Consider the following 19,339-nt stretch of genomic DNA (forward strand, 5'->3'; position numbering starts at 1 on the left):
GGGGGGGGGGGGGGGGCCGCAAAAAGGATGTACAAAAAGTTATCTGCCTAAAACAGATAGCTAATTTCTATGGATTTTCAGGGAAAGTTATTATGGAACATTACAGCTAATGTTGATGAGTAGTATTTTTAAGCAACTAGTAAAAAGGTTTTTACAAACTTCTAAGGTTTTTTGCAGATGTGATAGTCGTTTATGATGCAAGTTTGTATATTTTTTTTAAACAAAGTAACTTAGAAATATTAACATCAATTAAACATATTTGGTTGGATTTGATTCTCTTGCAATAGCCACAACCTGAAAGATTTACAATTTTATAATGCAAAAGACTTACAATATAGTCAAAATTTCAGGAGTAACTGTGAGAGGATTTCTTTTAAATATAGCACTCAATAATCAAAACTTCTATTTATTTAAAGATTAACTTCTTCCAAAGTTTATGTTTTAATCTCATCACATCAGTCTGAGAATGTACTAACAATACATGTTTATAATCCAGCTAATCACTAAACACATCAGCCTACACAGAGTTTTCACTCTTGAATTCAATTTATTATGTTCCCTGTATCATGCACATTTCTTCATCAGCAAGAACTGAACAAAATTACATGAAATTAAAAAAGAAACACTCATTGAAAGTCAGGAGTTTTGCCTCCTGCTGCATACACAATCTTGCAACCAGACTTGGTAACAACAAAGCAACACCAGCAAAACAGAGGGAAAGCCTCCCCCTCCACACTTTGCTTTACTTGGGACGAGCAGCACAGTCAAAAGCACTGTCAATTTGACCATCTTCCCATGTATAGAGTTAGTCTGTTATAAGGTCCTTACACAGCAATGGCGAAGAGAAAGCGTAAGTACAAATATTCTATTTACCTTAACGCGCAGTAGTGACCTCAGTCACTTCTTGATTGAGGAACATGGGTGTTTTAATTTATATAGTTAAGTAGCAACAACTCTTGGATTTTATTTAAAATAAGTGATTTCAAAGGTACTGAAATAACCGAAATATTTTTACTGACTTCACATTAATTTGATATTATCAAAATAATAATTTAGCTACTTAACAGCTTAAATCAAATAGCTACTTAAAAAAAATTTGAGATGACCATCATACTTTAAGTTTTAAACAGACAAACTTTTATGTTTCCAGAAAGAATTATAAAGGGAATAAAGCACTGCATAAGAGTATTTTCAAGAAATAAAACACTCAAGAACCCACCTACAAACATTACTTAGAAACAGGAAGTTAAGTTATGATTATCCTAACATTTCTTGAATGGCATTTTACCCCTACAGGTCCTTTGACTCACTGAATGCACAAAATGTTGCTCACTGCATAAAGAGCTATTTATTATTACTGATATAACTTTTCTGTCCCCTCAACTTTCTGACACTTGCACTACTGAAGTATTTCAACAGCCTGTCAATTCTATGAGGGCTAGCAATAGTAGAAGGTGAAACTAGTTTAACAGATGTCTGCACACATACAGACACTACAGCTGGCACCATACTACAGCATAATGTAATTATGCTACAGCAAGATGGTTCCCAGCCTATTTTTAGACAGGCATCTTTGAGGGGAAAAAAAATATTATGCTCCTTGTCTTACCTAGGCCCAGCTCCCTCCCCTTCTACTGCCATCCTAAGAATTGTAACAGATGCCTTGGATGAATAGTTCAAGTAATTGCTGCCACCTGCTCCTCACTCATGCCAGACATACACTAGAACACTCCTGAGGACCCGACTGATTCTGCCCAATGACAGTTATTTAACAGTCTCATTTGGGTATCTCTAGCTCAGGAGCCTAGACCAAGCAGAAAGCAGTTGCATAGGCTCCATGTAACACCTCAACTGTCATTCCTAAAACAGTAGCACAGAAAGAACTTACTTAAACTGAACAATCCTTCCTTGCTCATTCCCTCCTCAAAATTTAAGATTTATTCCTCCATTTTTTCGAACTAAAAATGTTTTCCATCCCTCTACAATTGCTTTCTCCAGTTGTAAATCCAGAGTTCTTAACTGTCAGGCTTTTCATCCACTTGGCCCAAGTAAACTCCCCCCAGTATGACCCACTGCCAAAGCAAGCCCATACCTCTTAACCATTCTGCCTACTTCCTTAGTCCATTCTTCTTCCTGCTTAGCCAGTGCAAGCCTCCCATTCTTTCTCCCTCTAACCACTCTCTGGTACATGCCTCCTCCTGTTGATATTCCAAGGGGTAAGGGCAGAAGAGTTTGCCTGCAGTCAGGACCAACTAGAGGCTAGAGTTAAACATACAGAACAGCCATGTCCAATGCCAGACCCCAAGACATGCCCACTCCAACACCTGAAATGCCTACTAGCTGTTCATATTCCCAAACATAAAAGCACACACTACCTGATATTTCTCAAAAACCCATCACATGGACAAACAAGGATGAATTTTCAGAGTAAAAGCCTTGGTTTCGGTTCTCTGCTCTAACCCAAGACAGAAGAACACTGAAAGTAGTCTTTTTAGAGGACATCCGGTTGTGTGGAGTTTTGTGGGGTTTTTTTTAAAGACAGTAACATTTTCAACCCCTCTACTTTTCCCATGTTCTTGGAAATAGTTGAATCCTTTTAGCTGAAGTAGTCCAAAGATATCCACAAATAACAGACCATCTGACATGAAGAATTCAGAGAGCACAGGTGCTTAACTGAAAATGTAAGTAATCTAAGTACAACTATATATCCTTCTTTTAAGGAAGGAGTATGAGGGAAGAAACTACATAATGAAGAAGAAAAACAGAGCTGGAACCTAAACCACAAGTAGGTTATTAAAAGTAATGACTATAGTCCAACGGCACCCACAGGAAGCTTCCACTCACTGTTATCTGTTCCACAGAAAACCTGAGTAGCAAATTTTTCCAAATGCCTGTCTGCTTGTTGACCTCCACTAGCTTGGGAGCGCGTTAATGCCTTTCCCTGAAGTAACAGTAACATACATCATCACCACCTCTGCCAAAAATAAAGCTTTATGTAGAAACAGTAGTCAATACCTTTATCTGCACTTCCTTAACAGAACCTAAGAGTTCCTTACAATCCCCTAAAAGAGGCTGCTGCTGTTAGGGGGAAGGTAGCTCAAAGGCTGCTGTCAACAATAGAACACATGAGGTATTAAAACACCTAAACTTCAATCTAGCCCTGTAGAAAAGAAACCCATATAGACTGCTTCTAGATGTGGCACAGAGCACAAGAGAGAATGGAGATATGCACTCGACCATCATCTTGTTCCTTCTAAGAGAGTATCAAAACAGAATCAGGACAATGATTCTTCTACTGCTACTCTGACATGCACACCTACACTTCCAAGACAATGACTAGTGACTTTGTAAGATGAAGTAGGTTTTGGTGTGTTTCCTATTTTTAAAAGAAGGGTACAAATTAAAAGAGAACCTAAGACAGTCTGTCACACCTTATTTTAAAACAGAGCTACTGTATTTTAACTAGCAAGGTGTTTTACATATCAATAATCAGAAAACTCACATTTTGGACAACTACTACTATTTGAATATGGTATGGCATTTTAAAGTTTTTATCCACTTAAATTTGAATGTGACCTGAATGGGATGTTTGTAAGTATAAAACATGTCCCAAAAATAAAGAGTAATACGAACAATAAGTATACAGTAAATATTCATAACTGCAGTTTTCAAGAAACACCACCATAGATGCTCAGTCTAGTTAAGATGTGACAGGAAACATTAAAGGCTTACATATAAATAACTGTCACCAGTATATTTTACAGGTAAACATGAATTATAAAAAATGATTGACTAAAATTCTTTTATGGATTAAAAATTAGACATGTCAATTAACACAGGGCAAATAGCTGTTGTTTGTTTATGAAATGATTTAGCAAACTACAGCTTAGCTTCGCATCTCATCCAACATGATTTGTTTTGCTACTGTTACCGTACTGGAAAAAATACTCTCTAATAACACAAACCCAAGTAGTCCTCTAGAGCTTCTTGAAACTACATACATTTAAACTTTTAGCATTTGAAGGTGCCAATGTCTCCATTGCAGCTTTTACCCCCCTTTCTTCAAGGGCCCATCTTCCTACTGCCATGTACTATGAAGGAGATTACAACCTTGAAGCTATTCATGTGTCACTACCTGGAAAAATACAAGCCACTTTGGTATGTGTGTTTAGGTTTTGTTTCTTGTTGGGGGGCACGTGTGTCCTCTAAATACACTAAAATTAGTAAAAGCTCTTTAAAGGTTCTTCTAAACAGATGTTTAGAGCTGTGATGCATAGGCTTTTCTAGAACATCTGTAACAAAATGCAGCCAAAAATCCTATAGTCTTCATGATCTTGTCAAAATTCAGAGTCTTACATACTCGAAATTTTTGTCTAACTCATTCTTTTAGAAATAGAGGAAGAAAGGTAAAAATAGTACACACAAATTTGGTTTTGGTGAAAAAACTTGCATTTATTTTTATTTTTTTAGTATTTATTGTTTCAGCTATATGTTCAGAAGTTCAAAAGAGAAAACCTCTTACTACTGCTGTTCCTCACAGCAGTATTTATCAGTAAAACCGAGAAGCAAGATCAACGTAGTAATCTTACTACAAGGGAAGTGTTGTGGTAGAGTACCAGAATAGATCTTCATTAGCATCCTGTGCTGCATTAGGAGTGCTGCCAACAGGTCAAGGGAGGTGATCCTTCCTCTCCACTCAGTACTGGTGAGAGACATCTGGATTACTGGGTCCAGTTCTGGGCTCCCCAGTACAAGAGAGACATGGACATTATTAGGCTGAGGCCAACAAAGGGCCATGAAGATGACTGGAGCATCTGACATACAAGCAGAGGCTGAGAGCACTAGGGCTGTTAAGCCTTAAGGGAAGGCTCAGGGGGATCTTACCAATGTGCATAAATACCTGATGGGGGGACTAAAGAAGGCAGAGCCAGGCTCTTCGCAGTGGTGCCCACTGAAAGCACAGAGGGCAATGGGCAAACTGAAACACAGGAAATTCAACTTAAACATAAGGAAATGCTTTTAGCTGGGACAGTGACTGAACACTGGCAACAAGTCACCCAGAGAGGTTTTGGAGTCTCCATTTTAGGAGATGCTCAAAACTCAACTGTGCACAGTCTTTAGTAATCTGGTCCAACTGATCCCACTCTGAGCAGGCAGGTTGGACTAGACAAACTTCAAGTCCCTTCCAACCTCAGCGATTCTGTGATTCATTTTTTAATCACTGCAAAGTAAGCTTTACCCCCTATTTTTTTCTTTTCATACCAGTGCTTACTATGAACTGAGGTAATCTTATGGTCTTAAAAGCAATGAAAATACTGCAGAGTTACATGTCATATTAATATACCTGACAGCTCTGAAAACCTACAGCAAAAAAGAAAGGAATGCTAAAAGAAAGTAACAGAGGAAAGCTACAATACTAGTTAGTTTTGCACAGAGCTTGTATTTTTCAGAACAGAAGCTCTCAGGTATACCTTAACTATCAGTAAGAAGCTTTTTACAATCTCCTCTCAGAAAGTGCCAAATTAAAGCAGCAGGTGAAGACTATGTTAAGAAAGTAATCCAAAAAAGATCAAGTCCAAAAGTGGTAGAATAATTTTCAAGAAACCCAAACTAAACTCAGAAGAAAACAAAGTCACAGAAACCCTGCAGAAATAAAGGAGAAACAGAAACAGCCACATAAAAGGTATTCAGTACAAAGAACTTTAGAAACCCCAATAAGCATATCTGTCACATTTCAAAAGATCTTTCTCTAAAAGTCAGTAGCTCTTTCCTCTACCTAACCAAAGGGATGCAGAAGCTTACAAATACCTTATCTAAATCCAACATAAGTATCAGTCTAACCCTCCTAAATGAAACCCAGTAAACTCAATTTCATCCTTAAATTTCAATGTGTTCCTGCATCCATTGATAGTCAGAAGTAATATTTTTGGTAAATATGCACAGTTGATAAATGCTAGAAGAAAGTAAGCATAGCTCATGCAATAATCAGCTTGGTTCTGAAACAGAAGTCCTTCCAAGCACAGCTGCTGCTGAAAATCAACTGAAATAAATATTTTAAAAAGCAAACTTTAAGAAGTGATCTTTACTAATTCAGGGAAAATTTTAAGTGCCCCACCATTTCTTTAAGCACAGAAAACATGATCCTATAGATATATGAAAAACAGTGCAAGGGTACTGGCTCAAAAGCTGATATTCCTGTAATAGTCTGAAAACACTTATCCTCTAAATACTTACAGTACACTCTTGCATCTCCTGTTCCTTAGTTGCCAGCCTCATCACCAGAATATTTTCTCTTCGGGCAGACTCTTGCTGTTGCTGTTTCAACTTCTCTTCGGATTCTCTCAATCCCGTCACATCATTAGCTAATACAAGCAATAACACATAAAAAGCACGTTTTATAGCACCCTCTCATGCATAGTTTTTAAAGACAGCTAAAAGAATCTAAAGCCTAATACATAAGCAGCAAGTCATAGATAAGCATGACTATAATAAGCATAAATAAGAAAAATCAAATTATTATTAAAAAAGCTTGACAACAGTTGGTTTCAAATATATCTTTCTGTTCCTTCCTTAAGACTTCAACTTTTCAAAATGTTTCCATGTTTATATAGAAAATAACTTTTAAATTGCTTGCTTAACCAACTACTATTACAGCTTGCAGCCTGAAACTCAGGAAGTTAGAACTGTCCTGATATCTATAAGAAATGTTGAGGCCAGGGTGGGGGGAAGAGGGAAGTCTACACTTTGGCAAAAACCAATCTGCAGTCTGTAAAACTGTGCTATTTGTGGTCAATCCTCAAACTGGTCTCAACACTCAAGTAAACAGCAAGACATTTGAGAACTTCAGCAATGGCAGTTTGGTCACAACTAGAATTCTGATCCATGAACATTTATGACAGTGTGTGTGTATCTATCTATCTATCTATCTATCTATCTATCTATCTATCTATATATCTATCTCAAATGTGAGAGAAGGCAGCACAGCACATTTCCAAATTACTCAAACAGGAACACGTACATGCAGTCTGATACAAGCAGTATACATTCACTGTGCTACTTATGTATAAACTGATGGAAAGTTGGAAGAATTAAAATCTTTATTTTTTCTAATTACTTAAGAATGATCAGCTGTAAATGTAAACTATAAACATCACAAACTGCTTCAGGACAATTATTTCTAAATAGTTCTTTGCAGATAATTCAATAATACTGATTACTACAGCCTGTATTAAGAGTTTGCAAAATTGAGAAACTGGGAATGTTAAAGCAACTTATTTATCTATGTTAGAATAGTTTGAGATTAGAATGAAATTAACTGCTTACATTTGCTGTATTTTAGTCTGTCCAAACCTCAAACATTATGGGGTGGCAGTAGAGGAAGGATGTTAACAGAGAGAGGGCATCCATTTGGACTGACAGAAAGATACCCTTCAAACTCAGTGGTAATTAAGTATTTAGACTGAAAAGGTGAGCAGAAAACAAGCAAGAGCCTATCTCTAGCTGCCAACACAATTTTTAAAAGTGACTTAGGCTTGGTGATTCCGTCACTTCCTGAATGTATACAGCTTTTCCCATTTGAGAGTTTTTCCCATATTCTCTTTCAAAGGACCAAAATACACACCAAGTTAAAGACCACATAAGACTGCCAATCAAATAGTTATTTTGCCTAATCAAATGAAACATTACTTGTGGACTCATTTTAGATCTTTATCTCTACAAACTATTCCCCCTGCCATGTGGTTTACAACCCTGTGATGCTACTAAAGGCACAGACATTCATGGAGTATTTTGGTAGGGGATAAGACTTCATTTCTAATGGAAAAGTCCTGAAAATGCACCTATTTGTGGTCTTATGTTCTAAGACACACACACATACCACCACCACCCCCCCGCAGTCTGGGCAGAGACAGTCCTACAGATGCAAAAATAGAACTTTTAGATGCTGTGTATAAGATCTGCAAAGAAAAATAAGGAGCTGAGAAAGCCGGGAAAAGGTAAAAACTTACACTAGAAAAAAAAAAAGGACTTTTTTCCTGGCAACTTACTTACAGATTATTATCTTATTTAGAGATACTAGAAAGCACAGACATTGCTTGAACACTCTGCTTTATACAAACACTCAGGTAACTCATACCATTTTGAAACTTGGCTAACTTACAATTAAGGTCTGTGTACTTGCCCTCCAGAGCTTGCACATATGCTTCATACTGTTTCCACCTATTGCAGAGACAGAGAGAAAAAAAAAATTTCTGAAGTTGTTTATTAAATCAACACATCTCATTCCTAAACTTTCAGAGTATATTTTCATACCATAATCAGAAAATGTTAAGAGGAAATTACACAACTGCATAAAGGAAAACTACAGCTTTAAAAACAGGGCTTTTAATCATGACAATCATTTAACTAACAGTAGTTAAATCCACTCTGCATCTCAAAAGGATAAAAAGGTAGATGTGCGTTAAAACATTTAAAATTGACATCATAAAACTTACTGCAATATTTTGGACAAACATTGGGATTAAATATCTATTACTTAGTTATCTGTGTGAAGTACCTAAGATACATCTCATTCTCAAAGCAGAACAATTCAAACAAAATTCTGTAACAGAAGCCATAATACAAAGACAAGATTAATCCTGTTACCAAGTGAACAAGACAAGCAGATGTCTATTACAATACACTAGAACTGGCAGTCTAGGTTAAGTAGTTATACCAGCTCATTCAAATCAAGACCATATATTGATTATATTCACCAACCAGAAGTCAAGCAGTTAATAACTCTTCGAAGGCATGTTATTTAAGGACTTCATCCAGAGTCAGAAAACCTCACACTTAAAACCAGCATCACATTTTATACAAGCCATCAAATCAGTAGCAAATTAAGTCTACAGTAAAGCTTAACATGACATGCCTTACCAACAAAGTTCACAGGAATAGTGTTTCAGAGTTTTTCATTTGTTTATTTTCAAAGTATTTTACTCATAACTGTGTCTTCCTAACAATGGTACAATTTCACATTATGAAACGAATTAATAGCTTATCACTACGGAAGTGGAAGGTTTCTGTTCCCTTCTCCCAACTACTCTTTCTCCCTGAAACCTGTTTTATGCCAGACTCATCATAATTGATCTGTTTTAACTCCCTAACTTACACCACTAACTGAAAGCTATAAAATCTAATGCTAGATCATTTTTGACTGTTCAGTGAATTCAAACAGCTTGCTAAAGGGTCTAAAAAGCATCATATCTGTAACAGCAAGTGAGATCACATCACTGGGAAAAGCAAAATTAAGCACAGGATCTCTTCCTTCTGGCAGCAACAAAATTTTTCATGTGTTCAGCTGAACATGAAATCAGCATGAATTAACTCTCAAGTATGTAGAAGAAAGCAGTTGTACTCCCACTTAACTCTTAAACTTAACTCTGCTCTAGAAAGAACATTGTTAGAAACAAAAGTTTTACTGACCACTAAAAGTTCTGTTAGTTCAGGAGATTTCAATCCCCCCAAAGTAAAACTGAAACCATCTACTAAACAGCAATCATGGAAAGAAAACCTTTTTTTTCTTTTCCACCCAAGAAGTACATGAAATAAAAGGTTTGGTTCTCAAGTACAGCTGACTTGTAAATTATATCTCACAGCCCCCAACCAGTAATTCTGTCAAAATCGTCACACACACACACACACACACACACACACACACACCCCCTCACCAATAACAGGAGCTATACAAAGAGCAAGTGAAACAAAGATCTGAAACACAAGTTAGGTAGACATGACAGACCACCACTGGGGAAAAAAACAAACACAACAACAAAAAAACAAACACATAACACATGGTCACCAAGAACATCAGAGAGAATACCTCTAAGTCACCTCTCAACAACTGCCAATATTTAGGCAAGACTTGAATTACTGGGGGGAAAAAAAAAAAAACTAACTAGAAGGCACTAGGCCATCTCATGGATTTTAAGAGTCATGTGCCTGCCAACACTTCTAGAAACATGACTCTTCAGACATAACATTTTGTCAAAAACCTGGTGAAGACTGTTGCAGTTCATCTTCAAGCCGATTGTACTGGGTCTGGCCAAGATGGTTCATTTTCCCCCAGCAGCCCTCACAGTGCTGTGCTGTACCAATACAGGTAGCTATCAAGGTGTTGATAGCACACCAGTGTTTTGGCTACTGCTGAGCAGTGCTCACACAGCATCAAGGCTGTCTCTCCAATGTTCCCCCCTCACAAGGAAACTGGGGGTGGGCAAGATCTTGGGAGGGGATGTAGCCAGGACAGCTGATCCAAACTGACCAAAGGGATATTCCATATGATATGACCTCTGCTCAGCAATAAAAGCAAAGAGATAGCGTGGTGGGGGCATTCATTATTACATTTGTCTTCTGGAGCAACTGCTACACATGCTGAAGCCCTCCTTCCTGGGAAGTGGCTGGACATCACCTGCTGATGGGAAGTAGAGAATATAACTTTTGTTTTCCTTTGCGTCCATGCATAGCCCTTGCTTTTGCTTTATTAAAATGCCCTTATCTTGACCAATGAGGTTTTTTCCATTTTATTTTCTCCTCCTCCCAGGAGGGGAGTGACAGAGCAGCTGGTGGGCACCTGGCATCCAACCAAGGTCAACCCACCACACAAATTTACAAAACTGTACAGAATAAACTGGTGATCACACTGACAGAGCACTCTCCAACAACCAAACCATCACTTTTAAAACTTGAACATTTTCTACCACATTAGCTTTACTTTCACACACATGCACTGTCTCAATTTTGCTACAACTACAGAAGATCTTGGAAACAATTTTCTTTTCTACTAATTGAGCAGGTTTTCACCTCACTTCAGGCAAACCAGAAAGCTAGCAACTATAGAGACAAAAATCAGAAGCAGGCTTATTTAATGCAATCAGATTTAGAAAAAAAAAAACACATTGACACAGACAATCAAATAGACTAAAAGCATCAAAACAATAAGTGAAATAATGAACATCTAAAAACATTCACATTAATGAAACGGACCATTCTTATAAATAAATTTGGCTCAGGAAAGTAAGCAAATATATTGGTAGGCCCTTGCTGAAAGGGGACCAATTCTTTTTCAATGAAACGTGCAGTTGTGATTCTTCATCTGTTGTGTATATATTTTTGTAGTGATCTCAGCAATCCTGAGCACCATTATGACAAAATATTTACTCAAAAACATTCATGAAAGCAACTGAAGTAAAAGGAAGTCTTGTGATGGCCCTGATAATTTAGTTTTCACTGAAGTGTCTATTAACTGACTTAAGACTTTAAGCACCTTTTACGGTTTCTAAGTTCTTAAGTCTCTTCTTGTAGTAACTTTTCTTCAGTACCATTAATAATCTATTCTCCTAAACACTGTTTTTCCATCTTATTTCACTATGTTTACAGTAGTAGCACAGAGGGAATTAAAGTGGAATTCTGATCTTTGAAAAGCTGAAGTTACAAAGTTGTAGCTTCTGAAGTTACACAAAAGAAAAAGGAAAATAAGGAACTATCACAGAATAAAACATTTTTTTGAAAGGAAGATGAAGATCATTGACAATGTTTTTAGTGTTCCAACTCTGAACATTGATAACTCTTATTTGTTCTTTTTGTTCCTTCTCGGTTATTATGTCTACACTGTTACATAAGACCAGATGACACTACAGTCAAACAGGTCAGGTATAAAACTATGCATTCCTAGGTCTTAAATGGCCACATGAATGGTGTTTGAGTTCTTAATACCATTCTCTAAATGAACAATTCTCACAGAAAATCTGTTTTTACCTGAACAATAGAAGGGCAGCATTTCCAGATGCATGACCTTGGTCTTACATTGTACAACTGAATCTCCACGCACAACTCTGCTTCTGTACTTTTTTTCCAGTAATGTGGACTCCCAGCTGCTGACATGCAATGCTGAGGTGAGCCTGCACTCTCATTAGGTGAATCTCACATCCTGAGTTTTCACACAGAGCTTAAAAGAGGTGACAAGGACAGCAAATTTGTGGAATGCTCTAATGATGCCTTTGCTCAGTGATGGAATCTCAGCCATGCCATGCTGAAACTATAGAGCAGAAGCTGAAGCTAATCTAGCAGCGGATGTAGTATCACCTAGAAATCCCAGCTATCAAGCACAACTCCAGTATAGTCCAAGGGTTCAGAGCTACAACAATAACAACAACAAAAAAATCACACCACCACACACAAAAAAGCAGAAAACCAAGTATGATCTGAACCCTCCATTAAGCCCTACTGCTATGAGGAAACCGTTAGAAAAAGTCAACTCACAAATGTCACCATGTTTCAGATCCAGTTAGAAACTTTAATGAAAGCTGAATCCAGAAATACTGTAATCCTCTGCATAAAAACATGCAACTTCCCCATAAGACACCAGAACACATTAAAGATCTGATAAATTATGAAATTTTTATATAAATAGCATTCCTAAAAATTACATACTTCAAACATTTTCCAGCTAGCTCACTTTACAGACTCCTCAGAGAAAAGATTTTTTCCCCTAAACATATCCTGAAGTTCAGTGAAGGAAACTTAAAAAAAACCCACAGTAGCGATACAAACAGAATTACTTTTGTCCTCCCCTCCCATTATGTCAGAATTAAAATTTGAAGACTGCTACTAGCACATCTTCAACTACAGGAGGAAAGCATTCCCCTCTGGGAAACTTTTTTGCCTTACTTAATGATACATCCCCTCCTATCAGGTTTCATCTACACTTAATATCTGCATTAAATTTTTTTAATAGACAACACTTCGTGACATAAAAAAAATCAGTTTTCAGTTAAACCATTTAAGAATTTGCACATACTTGCAAAAGCTTTAAATAAAACAGTGATTTATAGGAACTCGCCAGCCAGACCTTAACTGCCTTTCTTTCCAAGTTGCAAGAAATAGTTCTCCTCTCACATGTGTAATCTATGAGATGCACTGGTTTAAGCAAACCTGAGAGCTGCCTTGACCTCCTTGCCCCATATTGCCCTTTCTGGTACCTTGTAGAGGACTCAGGCAGCTCAACAGTGAACTTGTGGGGGGAAAAAAGACAAAGGCTAAAAGCCAGCTTTTTTCTCCAAGGTTTTGTTTCCACTCAATACTGGCTTTTTGGATCTATTTAGTAGTTCATGTCAGGAATCTGATGGCTAAACACTGGCAATCTGAAGAGCTTCACTAATGTGCTACTTGGAAAGGTGCTAAAGAACAGAGGCAGAGCTGTACACAGAACTAGGAAGCCAGTCCTGAATCCAATTTACAGTCAAAGGGTCACTTAGCCTCACAAGAACTGAAAGGTAATTGAGCAGCATTATGTAGGTTAATTAATTTTCTTCCTTCTCTAAAAATATTAAGCAGACTTTAAGACCCCATGACTTCAAAATAACTCTATAAATACCACTATTTTTCTTGGAGGACCTATTTTTTATGCTGAGCTTTGGGGTTCACTTTTTCCAAGAATAAATGATAAGAACTCAGCAGGTTGTGCACACACAGCATTACACCTAAGCTGTTCCAAAAGGGACTGGCTGTAAGTCCACGTTCACTGAAGCCGAGTAAAAGCACTATTTCCTCAGAACCGCCTGTGTAAATAGAATTGCTTCAGTGTTATGCAGACTAACCACTGGGCTAAACAGTCAGGGCAATACTGATCAGATTTTTAGCTACGATCCACAGAGAGCTTTGTTATTGTGTTCCTGGCTCTTACTTCTTCACAGAAGCTCCTACACAGTCAAGCTAAGCAGATACTTCACTGAAGCGAGGAGGGGAAAGATGAAGGCGCTAAAACCACAGCAACAAGTTAACAAGACAGGCAAAAATTCCCAAAAGGCTGGACTGTAAGCCTTCTTATTGATCCTGCTCACATTTAGTTAAAATGAGCAAACCAAAATTAAGTACTTCATGAAAAATAACAGTGAAATTGGGATTCATGGCACAGAAACTGACAGAAAAGAATTAAGATTTTCTACATATTTTGTCACTGCAATTGTACAGTAAGGACAACGTATTACCTAAAAGACTAAAAGCAGATGACACGTGCCCCTATCTTAAAACCATCTGCCTCACCAAATCATGGACCAAAAAAACCACATTCCAAAACTTAAGACAATCCAGTAGCGTTCAACACATTTTTCAGTGTCTGAAAGTAGCAGATGCCTTTGATTAAAATATACTTATAATAGTGTTGTTTTATTGCAACCTACAAACGAAGCCAACAATTAAGTGTAGTAAATGCTAGTTTTATGTGAAATCACAATTAAAGCTGAACCTCCTATAAATACATTAAATATGCCCCTCATTCAAACAAAAAATCCCCAAATGTTCGTAGGACTGCTTAATACAAAAAAGATGGACACAAAACCAGCATTTTAGTTTTCACTCCTGGGTATAATGGACTGCTGTTCTCTTTGAATCCATCAAGCAGCCTTTTTGAGAGCAGAAGTTGCTTTGTCTACACTAATAAGATTCCGTATCAACATAGCTGTCATTAGCAAATTCCCTAACTCTTCATTAACACACATTTAGCTGCTGACATACTTTACCTCCTTGGGTACATTCCAGCACATTGTCACTTGAATATATGCTGGAAACAGATCTTCTATGGTAGCAACTAATCATTGCAAGTTAAAGAAAACTATTACAACTGAAAACCTTTTTTTTTTGTTTTCACACAATCAGAAAGCAAGTGGCACAGAATGTATGCTTTGATACTTTGACAGGAATTTTATAGCTGGAAGTAAGAGCATAGCTTTACAGACTTAGAAATTTGCTATTCCCAGGGAAAATCATGAGTATGGAAATGTCTATAAAAAGGTTCACAAGGCCTAAACCACTCAACATCAAAGCAGTACTTTTTCCTACTTTTAAATACATTATCCTTTACTACCCAAAGACTACCTACTTGGAGGAAGCCAGAAACCAGTTTTAAACAAATGGAGCCAGACTACGTCGACTCCCCTGGAAAGAACTGTCACCCTAGAAGTAGCTGGCAGGATAGTTTGCCCAGGAGAGGGAGCAGCTGATCATACACATTAAGCACTGCACTTGTATCCTCATGTTTCTACAGTTAAGTCTTTGTTCTATGAAATAGCAATATTTAACTTGAGACACCATAACAATGCTAATAGCTTACAGTGTACAAAAAGCCAGGAGCTAAAGTTTACCAAAATGCACACACAAACTACTCCAGCAGATAAACAGACAACCCACAGATGCTTAGTTTAGTTTGCTCCTTGATTACAGATCCAGAAATTCAAATATACAGAGATAAGTGACTGGGGTCAGTTTCTTTAAGCAGGTAGTCTGCATGACAGGACTGCTTATTAGTTTTTTCAGTGATACTGTTTTCTAAAAAGTGAAAAAAATAGCCACGGTCATCTTTATGCAAATTCTAGGTGATGAAAACTTCATTTTAACATTTTACTGTTAATATTTGAACACTTTGAGAAGATGACTGCACAGAAACTTATTGTAGGAGTAAGGAGTTGACATTTTTCTGATGTTCAAAAATAACTTGCTATCTAGTAAGGAATGTAGGCAACCATATCTTCTGAAGTTACAAGTGAAGAAAAAACCCTCCTACTCATGTATTACAAAATATTGTTCAGGATTTTGTCTCTGAGAAAAGTGTTTCCCCCAAAACTAGATATAAAAATATTTCAGACAAAATGAGAAACTTTAGAGAAGAGCTGTATCATGGAAAGGAAAGAAGAGTTTTTAGAAGAAGGATACTAAAAACAAAGTAAGAAGGAAGTCACACATCTTCATTACAAGTTCACTAAAAGGTTGAGATAGAAAAAACACTTTTTACTTTACCTTAGGATGAGCTCATCTCTAGGTAAAACCTTAAAATCTGCTTCACTAAGGCGAACCTATGGAGAGGAAGGAAAAAACACAATTTATCAAGCTGTCAGGATTACGGGAGGGGGGGGTGGGGTGTGTGTGTAAAGTCACAAGTATTTTTAAACATACCTTCTTTGGGAGAGGTTCTTCATTCGTCATTGTGAACTCTGAGGAGGAAGAAAAAAAGGGAGTTTATTTAGCGAAGTTACCAGTGCACATGAAATACTGAACAAGTCAGAAACTTGTACTCCCAGCCCCATTAATTTCTGGGTTTTAACTTGTAATATTAGAGTACTGAAATATTGGCTCCATACAATGCAGACCCAGGGTACAAAAACAACACCCAACAACATGTTTGCTGCAGTAATCTAGGTACAAAATCAACGGATGCATTTTTTTCTAAAAATTAACAAAAACTTTCTTTAGATGAAAGGCCTATCACCATCAATTCTTCCTATTTAACTAAGCAAAACCACCCAACTTTGTCAATACACATTTACATCAAACTGACATTTCATATGTGCCTACATCTATTTAATACTGTATTTTACAAGGTAGAGGATAATCAGGGTCTGAGGAAAGCAAGTGATACTACTAATCTCTAATAATAAAGTAAATTTGTGAACATTACCACTAACGTTTGGGTTAGGTCAAAATAACATGTTGTTCCAAGTACTTATTCTCTTACTTTTAGGATTTTGATAAGCAAAGTATTACAGAGTTATTTGAAAACCCTTGTGAGTATTTTTAGGAAAGATGTCAAAGAAACAGCTTGCATACACCAAATTCAATTCCTTTTGTGTGTATGCAGTATAATAGGATTGCATTGTGCTGAGTTAAATATTCACAGTTCCTTGAGTTACAGGACATGCTTTCTTACCTCAAAAGGATAATACCTGGTACTTTCTACAACTATGATTATGTCAAAAATACTGAGTCCACAAAGATTATATCATACAAGTAACAACAAATGTAAGGTTTGCTCGACACATGCATCTCTGCAATATCCTTTCCATCAGAAAAGCTGCATATAATATTAAGAATTGACAAACTTGTAAAGCTGCTGCAATGAACATATACCAGGGAAAGGATATGTCAACTCTTTGTTTGTGAACAATTAGCTTCAAAAAAATAATGCTGTTAATATTTTTTTTCTCCAAAAGACTACTACAGACTACCTTAGGTATTTTCACAACAATGCCCAATGAACTAATTTAACTTTTCCCAATCCTAAGACAAACAAATCTTAAAATTATTTGTCAATAACACAAACAAATACGCACCAAATGAAGTAGAGCCTCTCCAACCTACACTAACCATTGGCAAATACACAGCACTGCCAGGCAAGTCCCTGGTAAATAAAACTAAAAATAGAATAAAAAACAAAAAACAACCACCTCCCTCCACCTAGTACAGTGTGCAGATAAAACAACTTCCAAGCTTCTCATAAAATAAAACCCGACATTAGAACCCACAGAAAGGTTTCCAAAAACATTCAGTAGAAGCATCTCACTGATGAACGGCAGCTTCCTGTTCCTAGTCTTAACACACAGGGACTTAAATGCTTCCCTAGCCTAAGAGGCTAAGAAGACCCACCAGCACCTTCCTGCTCACACACAAGTTACTCAAGCATTTTGCTTTAACTTCTGGATGCAGTTCCTTAATGAAGACTGGTTTACTAAAAACATACCTTAAATATTTTCAAGCATAGGAGGCTATCGATAAACTGCTGATGCCCAACTCGGTCATCCAAAATAACACAGGATAACTTGAGATGACAGGGGGAATGCTCGTGACACCCCTGTACTTAGGGTTTCCTACCTCTTCCACTATAATCTTCCTAAAGGATTTTTAGACTAACTCCTTTTGCATTTGGAAACACTCTAAGATCTCAGCACGTTTTAAGTCCTCAACAGAGAGACACATGCTTTTTAGATGTCCCACAGAACTACAATTAACACTAATTGTGCACTGATAATACCAAGTCATTATTTACGTGTTCCTCTGAAAGGTACCAGAAGCATACAAATACGAAAAAGGGTGCGTTTCCCTAAAGACTTGGCTTGTGAACCCTGCAGCAACATATAACAATTACAAATACTTAATTGCTGCTACAATCGTGACTGAAAGAAATCAAAGGTTGGTGCTTCATCTAAGGGTAATCTACCTCACATCTCCAGACCTCTCGCAAGGTTCCAGCACCCAGTTGTTCTCTACAGCAGCACCAGACCTGGCTAGTCTAACCACTACGCCCAGACACCACCATTTACAAAGCCATCTCTTGCTTTCAGACAAGAACTTAAAAGTGCTGAAGACTGAGATTACAGGCCACTGCATTAAAGCTACTGTCCTAATGCCATCTATTATCGCTTGTAGTAATAGAACTGTATGCTAAAAAAACCCAGCATGCTAGCTAAAAACATTCTACAGGTTATTTTGGAAAAGCTGGGTTGATCACATCTACAGATAAACACTAGTGCTTTCTCTATGTGGGAATTTCACCTCACTCCCATGCAACAGCTTTTTTGGCATCCACAGTAACTCACCAAAATCTCAGTAATTTGTTACTGCTATACATTTCTACCACTGTGCTCAAGTTGTCACAATGATTTGCCTTAGCTTTCTGTTCATTAACAGATGAATTTGTGTGCTAGAGATAATACAACTGAAATGTTCATCCTTTGAATACAGTAACTTCTCAAAGTACTGTGCAGCAAGAGGTGTTTCCTATCACTTCGCTCTGCTCTAAGAGATGATCTCTCTCCTATGCAGATGAGAAATATTTCGCAAGAACGTGAAGTGCCATTTTCTACAATAATCAACAAAACAATATTCCTGTATAACTCACTAGAAATAACACGATTATATTTCGCAATTTATATGAACAGCTTAACAGCACTATCCTAACTAAACACTTTCATGATTTTGAGGAAACGATGGCTGCTACGCACCCCTACTTCTGCACATCTGCTCCTGGCAACGAGCAATATAAAACCATATTCCATACTTAAAATAACGTCACGGGCATTGAAAGAATTTTTACGTAATCTCATCATGTTTTAGGCTTCTACGGTACTTTATTCATATTTAAAGGTAAAACCGGGAAAGTGCATTTTAGTTTTGAGAACTCTAATAGTCTGTACACCTTTTACTACAATGTTTAGAAAACATGGGATTTAAAGACTTAAAAAAACCCCTAAGAAACAAAGTCATTAATATCAGGTATGCGCTGCTTGACTAGTTACACCTGAAGTAACTGCCAGTTATTTTACCGATGAAATAGAGTTCCGTGGGGGAAACCCCGGCATAGGCTCCAGGGTCTCAAAATATACTGAAAAGCTTCAAAATACCGCTCTGACTGGGCAGACTTCATACTCGCCTCGGTAAACGCGGTCTGAAGCTGGGTCCCGCGCCTGCCCCCCCCCGCCGCCGCCGAGGCCCCATCGTGCAGCCCCGCCTCCTGCGCGGAGCCCCCGCCGGC

General features: G+C 37.5%; 1 protein-coding gene across 3 annotated transcripts in view; it reads right to left on the reverse strand.

The window, feature by feature from the left end:
* WTAP (WT1 associated protein) overlaps positions 1–16,022 on the reverse strand; it is a 24,636-nt gene extending 8,614 nt beyond the window's left edge. For all 3 annotated transcript variants that reach the window (XR_003398000.1, XR_003398001.1, XM_026844970.1), the window contains exons 1-4: positions 15,988–16,022; positions 15,832–15,887; positions 8,159–8,217; positions 6,235–6,362 (exon numbers count right to left, since the gene is read on the reverse strand). Coding sequence is in view for 1 of the 3 variants with exons in the window: in XM_026844970.1 (XP_026700771.1) it covers positions 6,235–6,362; positions 8,159–8,217; positions 15,832–15,887; positions 15,988–16,017 (273 nt within the window). In the remaining 2 variants the exon portion in view is untranslated. The remainder of the gene's footprint in view (positions 1–6,234; positions 6,363–8,158; positions 8,218–15,831; positions 15,888–15,987) is intronic.
* Positions 16,023–19,339: the final 3,317 nt, after the last annotated feature.

Source organism: Athene cunicularia (assembly GCF_003259725.1).
Source record: "Athene cunicularia isolate RWA chromosome 3 unlocalized genomic scaffold, athCun1 chr3_part1, whole genome shotgun sequence".
NCBI classification, from domain to species: domain Eukaryota; kingdom Metazoa; phylum Chordata; class Aves; order Strigiformes; family Strigidae; genus Athene; species Athene cunicularia.